Genomic DNA, 6,317 nt, shown 5'->3' on the forward strand with positions numbered 1-6,317 from the left:
GGGTGAGGCTGTGATGGGGTCTCAGGTGGGGTGAGGCTGTGATGGGGTCTCAGCGGGGTAAGGCTGTGATGGGGAGTCTCAGCCGGGTGAGGCTGTGATGGGGAGTCTCAGCGGGGTGAAGCTGTGTTGCGGTCTCAGGTGGGCCCGGGCTGTTGGGGGTCTCAGGTGTGGCTGAGGCTGATGAAAGCTCGGAGCCTGTGTGTGGGTAGCAGCTTGTTGGAGTGTGGGATGTGACATCTAAAAACAAGAATAAATACCCCCGTGCTGTGGCCCTCAGGTGAGCAGCTGCTTTTGTGAACTTGGGTCATTCACAGCCCCATCCTGGGTCTGGGGTGTGCTGTGTGGCGTCCAGACCCAGTGGGGTGTGCTGTGTGTGGGGTCCAGGCTGAGTGCAGTGTGCTGTGTGGGGCCTAGGCCCAGTGGGGTGTGCTGTGTGGGGTCCAGACCCAGTGGGGTGTGCTGTGTGGGGCCTAGGCCCAGAGGGTCACAGGTACAGGGCACTCTTTGGTGCCTGGGCCACAGGGATCTGCACCCCCACTCTGTGCCCTCACGTCTTCAGCAGTGGTTGGGGCCTGTGCTCCCAATCCCAGGCCAGCCAGGTACTCGGGGGTCTGGGTGGGTCCCTGGTCCAGACAGTGGGAAGGGCTGGCGAGGGCCTCCAGTGTGGCTGGGATGCCTGTCTACGGCCAGGTTTCTCTCCTGGATTGCTCAGTGCAGAATCAAAGGGCACTTTTCTGCTTTTGTGTGCAGAAACCGAGGCTGACCTTGTCATCAGGAGGGGAAGCGGGGCCTCCTACGCGTGCTGCTGGCTCCTATCCCCACAGCCTCCTGGGCAGGAAGTGGAAAGGCCCTATCCCCATGGTCCCCAGCAGCGGGAGCTCCCTGAGGCTGATGGTGTTGGTGTCTGTTGAGGAAGACCAGGCCTGCGGATCTGAGGCGGGAGGCAGCTACGGTCCGCAGCCTGGACGGATTCCTGTGCGGGGCTGGGGCAGTAGGTAGGCATCTGTGCTGGCCATGTTAGCTCCCGGGGCCCCATGCTGTAGGGGCTAAAACCTGGGCCTTGATTTCCTGAACTGTTTTGGGAGGCACCCCAGGGGCAAGACAGGGACCCATGAACAGGGCACTTCTTCAAAGCCTACATACACCTTGAAACTCTTGCAACATTTGCATTTTTCTCCCTAATAGTCCAGTGTTTGTTTTATTATAAACAGGAAAATGTAAATATTGTAGTTAGACTTTTTTTCTTCTTCTTACAGACAAGGTTTCACTCTGTCTCCTAAGGCTGGTGTGCAGTGGTGCCAGCATAGCTCACTGCAGCCTCAACCTCCTGGGCTCAAGCCATCTTCCTGCCTCAGCCTCCCGAGTAGCTGGAACTACAGGCATGTGTCACCAGTCCAGCTAATTATTGTTATTATTATTAGTATTAGTATTAGTATTAGTATTATTTTTTGGTAGAGACGGGGTGTCCCTATGATACCCAGCTTGTTCTTAAACTTCTGGCCTCAAGTGATCCTCCTGTCTCAGCCTCCCAAAGTGTTAGGATTACAGGCGTGAGCCACTGTGCCTGGTCTGCAGTTAAACATTCCCCCACGGCCACACTGAGGCTAGTAGGCAAGTTAAAGCCCTGGGTATGTGTGACCTGACAGCCCCTTGGCAGCCGTGGGGAGGGATCTGGGAAGCTGGGGCAACGGGAAGGGGCCCAGGCCCACGAGCTCTGGCTCTCGTGCCCTCACCTCCCACCAGGCAGGGTTCCAGGAAGCAAAGGAATCGACCTCTAGCCATGCAGGCCCCTCCCCTCGCCAGGTCTGCACCCCGGCCCAAGGCTGGCCCTGGACTTCTGGTGGATTTGAGAGCTCAGGTGGGGAGAGTAGGAGGTCAGTCGCACGGAGCCCTCCGCAACGCACAGCGCCTGCCCAGCTCAGGTACCTCTGAGGTGTAGATTCTGAGCAGGTTCTGGGATCTCCTGGTCCCCAGCGGGGGCTGCGGCAGGAGCACAGGACCGACAGGAAGGGAAGATCCCAGCGGTTGGTTCCAGTGAGTTCTGGGGATGTCCTCGGAGCCTGGCCTTGCTCAGGGTCCCTACAAAGATCCCTGGAAGCGGGCAAGGTGTTGCTCATGAATCAGAGAAAGCAAGCAGGACCCTCAAGAAGGGAGGAGAGACCCTCGGGCGCGCGGCGCTTCGCACTCGGGGGAGGGGCTCCTGAAACTTGGAAGTCAGCAAATGCCCGCCTACTTCACTGGAGCTGGGAACTAAGCTGATGGAACGAAGTCAGAGGGCAAGATGTTCCTGTTTTTGGCTGAAACCTGTGCCCTGCGTCCCTCATGGACAGGGGACCTGGAGTTCCCGGGGGCCACCGTGGGGAAAGGCATCCCCAGCAGCTGCAGTCACAGGGTTTGGGCGCTCTCCCCTCTCCTGATTTGGGGGAACTTGGGTGCTCCTCTAGGCAGAGGGAGGAGCAAGGCCGTTCACTGTGGACTGGGTCCTTCCCACCTTCCATACCAGCCCAGCAGGAAGCCACTGAGAGATGCCCCACAGGACAGCCTGGTGGTAGGGGAGAGGCTTCTCCCACCCCCACCCCTCCAGGCTCTTCCTGGACCCACTGAGGAGCCCGGGCAGTGGGACGTGTGGCTGTGAGTCCCGGACTCTGGGCGCTCGCCAGCAGCTCCGTCTCACACCTGCCTGCGTGCAACACCAGCACCCCTTATGATGGGGGAACAAGTTTGCCCAGCTGCAGGGGTGGCCGAGCCAGGATGACTCCAGCCCATGTCCAGGACACCAGACTCTGCCCAAGTCCATCCGGGGCTGATCTCAGCCTTCCTGGGCTATGTTGTGGAGGGTGCTGGGGACAGTGAGAGGCTGGCATGGACAGTGGAGGGGTGGCTTTGTGAGTGGTCCTGATAGTGATTGAGAGGAGGATACTCAGTTCCACCCCTGGGCGGCCCCCGAGCAGCACAGCCAGGGCCTGGAGGGGCAGGGCTGCCCTCATGGGCTCTGACCCCCGAGAGCTCAAAGGGTGGACCCCATATCCCAAATGTGGGACTGGAATGGGGACTCAGGCTGATCCAGGCAGGACCTCCAGAGCTCAGGACTGGGTGGTGAGCTCACAGGGAGGGAGGGGCAGGCCAGAGTCCCAGCTGTCCTGGACTCTGCTGTGGGAAGGGCCAATGCAGGTGTGGAGTCAAATCTGGGCACCTCCTGCAGCCAGGTCCCGGGAGGGTCATCCTTAGACTGACAGGTGCTGCTGCCTCTGAACCCTCCCTGCTGAGAGCTGTGTGCTGGGTGAGGCTGGCAGCCCTTTGGGTTCCCTGTCCAGGATTTGCGCTCTGGAGGGTAGGGCTTGCTAGGCTGGGGACTGGAGGGGGACATGGAGCTCCTTCTGCCTCCCTTCCTGCCCCATGACAGCAGGCAGGTCCCAGGAGAGAAGGGCTCAGGAGATAGGAAGAGGATCCGTCCAGGGGTTAGACCTCGAGGGTGACTTGGAGTTCTTTACGGCATCCGTGCTTTCTTTGAGGAGTTTTGTGTTTGTGGATATGAGACCAAGGTGGGCGGAGTGGGGGCAGTGCCTCGCTCCTCCCGCTCGCCCTCTGCTGACCTCCAGCTCCCTCTGCAACCCCAGGACCATGAACGGCACCTACAACACCTGTGGCTTCAGTGACATCACCTGGCCCCCGACGATCAAGCTGGGCTTCTACGCCTACTCGGGCATCCTGCTGGTGCTGGGCCTGCTGCTCAACAGCCTGGCGCTCTGGGTGTTCTGCTGCCGCATGCAGCAGTGGACGGAGACCCGCATCTACATGACCAACCTGGCGGTGGCCGACCTCTGCCTGCTGTGTGCCTTGCCCTTTGTGCTGTACTCCCTGCAGGACACCTCAGACACGCCACTGTGCCAGCTCTCCCAGGGCATCTACCTGACCAACAGGTACATGAGCATCAGCCTGGTCACGGCCATTGCCGTGGACCGCTACGTGGCCGTGCGGCACCCACTGCGTGCCCGTGGGCTGCGGTCCCCCAGGCAGGCTGCGGCTGTGTGCGCGGTCCTCTGGGTGCTGGTCGTCAGCTCCCTGGTGGCTTACTGGTTCCTGGGGATGCAGGAGGGTGGCTTCTGCTTTGGGAGTACCCGGCACAATTTCAACTCCGTGGCCTTCCCGCTGCTGGGATTCTACCTGCCACTGGCCGTGGTGGTCTTCTGCTCCCTGAAGGTGGTGACTGCTCTGGCCCAGAGGCCACCCACTGATGTGGGGCAGGCAGAGGCCAGCCATAGGGCTGCCTGTATGGTCTGGGCCAACCTCGTGGTGTTTGTGGTCTGCTTCTTGCCCCTGCATGTGGGGTTGACGGTGTGCCTTGCTGTGGGCTGGAATGCCTGTGCCCTCCAGGAGATGCTCCGTCGTACCCTCTTCATAACCAGCAAGCTCTCAGATGCCAACTGCTGCCTGGATGCCATCTGCTACTACTACATGGCCAAGGAGTTCCAGGAGGCGTCTGCATTGGCTGTGGCTCCCAGTGCCAAGGCCCATAAAAGCCAGGCCTCTCTGTGTGTGACCCTCGCCTAGGAGGCGTGTGGTGGGCGCTGTGGGCCAGGTCTTGGGGGCTCCGGGAGGTGCTGCCTGTCAGGGGAAGGTGGGACCAGCAGCAAGGAGCCCGGGATCAACCCTGAACTCACTGTGCGCTCTCTTGGAGCCTTGGGTGGGCAGGGATGGCCCAGGTACCTGCTCTCTTGGGGAGAGGGACAGGGACAAGGGCAAGAGGACGGAGATCAGAGCAAGGCCAATGTCAGAGACCCCCGGGTTGGGGCCTCACACTTGCCACCCCCAGAACCAGCTCACCGGGCCAAAGTGAGTTCCTGCTGGCTAGGGTGCAGCCTTGAGGACACCTGCCGCCACCCCTCGGGGCTGGAATAAAACTCCCCACCCAGAGTCAGTCCTGGTGGGGCCCTCTGTGTTGCCCACTCATGTGATGGGAGGCAGGGAGGGAGTGTGTGGCTCAGACGGCCAGCGGACATCTTCCAGGGACCCTTTGGGGCTCTTCACTTTGAGGCCCCTTGGACCCTTTGACCCCCTCCCACCCCCACCATCTGAAGCATGAGCAGGGGCTGTTAGAAGCTCCTGGCAGGACCGCACTAGAGGCCCCCAGCCCAGGTTTCCTTGCTCAAGACAGGGCTGGGAGTGGCTGATCTCCGTGTAGGAGCTGCACAGCAGTGCAAGGAGGGGGGACCAAGGTCAAGCAGGTGAGGGTGGGTTGGGGTGGGTGGCAGAGAAGGGGTGGCCAGGATCTGCCAGGGGACCCAGCCCTCTTCTCCTTCCTTCAGGGAAAGGCTGGAAACCATGTCTAGCAGGGGTAGGGCTTGGTGCCTGCCCAGGTAAAGGCGGGATGTCCTGCTGGTTTCTGACTTTCCTGTACTTCTGCATGGAGGGCATCTCGAACCCCAAGCTGGATGGACGGGGCACTCCAGAGACCTCCTGCGAGTGTGGGCCAGCACGGCCGGGGCTCAAACCCCATCCTATCATTCCCATATTGCAAGTCCACCGGCACCGCCCCACCCTGTTCCACGTTCCACAGGACTGGAGAGAGATGGCAGTCATGTTGTGGCAGGGACATGGCACAAGCATGCAGCTGATGGCATCTCACAGGACCCCAGGCTCTGGAGAGCCCATACCCAGGAGAGCCCCATAAGGGCCCCGTGCCTAAAAGGGTGCATCCCAGCTGGGCCCATGCTCAGGAGGGCCCATGTCTAGGAGGGTTCTGTGCCCAGGAAGGGCCATGCCCAGGAGGGTCCATGAGCAGGAGGGTCCCACTGCCAGGAGGGTCCTGTGCCCAGGAGGGTTCTATGCTCAAAAGGGTCCCATGTCCAGGAGGGTTCATATCCAAGGGTGTCCATACCTAGTGGGGGGTCTATGTCCAGGAGGGTCCCATGCCAGGGAGGGTCCATGCTCAGGAGGGTTTATGCCCAGGAGAGTTTATGCCCAGTAGGGCCCCATGCCCAGGGGGATCACGTGCACAGAGGGCCCTGTGCCCAGGAGGATACATGTCCAGGAGGTTCCATGCCCAGGAGGCTCCATGTCAAGAAAGATTCATGCCTAGGAGCATTCATGTCCAGGAGTGTCCCTGCCTAGGAAGGTCTATGATGAGAAGGGCCCATGTCAAGGAGGGTCATGCCAGGAAGGTCCAGCCCAGGAGGGCCCATGTCCAGGAGGGGTCCATGCCGAGGCAGGTCCATGCCCAGGAGGGTTCTTGTCCCGAAAAGTCCATGCCTAGGAGGATCCACACACAACAGTGCCCTGTGTCCAGGAAGGACCATGTCCAGTAAGGGCCATGCCCA

At 60.8% G+C, this 6,317-nt stretch overlaps 1 protein-coding gene across 4 annotated transcripts; it reads left to right on the forward strand.

The window, feature by feature from the left end:
• The first annotated feature begins 159 nt into the window (after positions 1–159).
• LOC113224728 (G-protein coupled receptor 35-like) lies at positions 160–4,611 on the forward strand. 4 transcript variants are annotated; one of them, XM_026453845.1, is made up of 3 exons: positions 160–277; positions 751–995; positions 3,618–4,611. In XM_026453845.1, the coding sequence occupies exons 2-3, from the start codon at positions 859–861 to the stop codon at positions 4,549–4,551; spliced, it is 1,071 nt and encodes a 356-aa protein (XP_026309630.1). In that variant the 5' UTR covers positions 160–277; positions 751–858; the 3' UTR covers positions 4,552–4,611. The 4 variants fall into 4 exon arrangements, 3 of the variants coding, with proteins under 3 accessions (XP_026309630.1, XP_026309629.1, XP_026309631.1); XR_003309342.1 differs by lacking the exons at positions 160–277; positions 3,618–4,611 and adding an exon at positions 1,257–1,315 and having other exon boundaries at positions 583–995; XM_026453844.1 differs by lacking the exon at positions 160–277 and having other exon boundaries at positions 583–995.
• The last annotated feature ends 1,706 nt before the right edge of the window (positions 4,612–6,317 follow it).

The sequence above is a fragment of the Piliocolobus tephrosceles genome, unplaced genomic scaffold (assembly GCF_002776525.5).
Source record: "Piliocolobus tephrosceles isolate RC106 unplaced genomic scaffold, ASM277652v3 unscaffolded_45920, whole genome shotgun sequence".
Lineage (NCBI taxonomy): Eukaryota > Metazoa > Chordata > Mammalia > Primates > Cercopithecidae > Piliocolobus > Piliocolobus tephrosceles.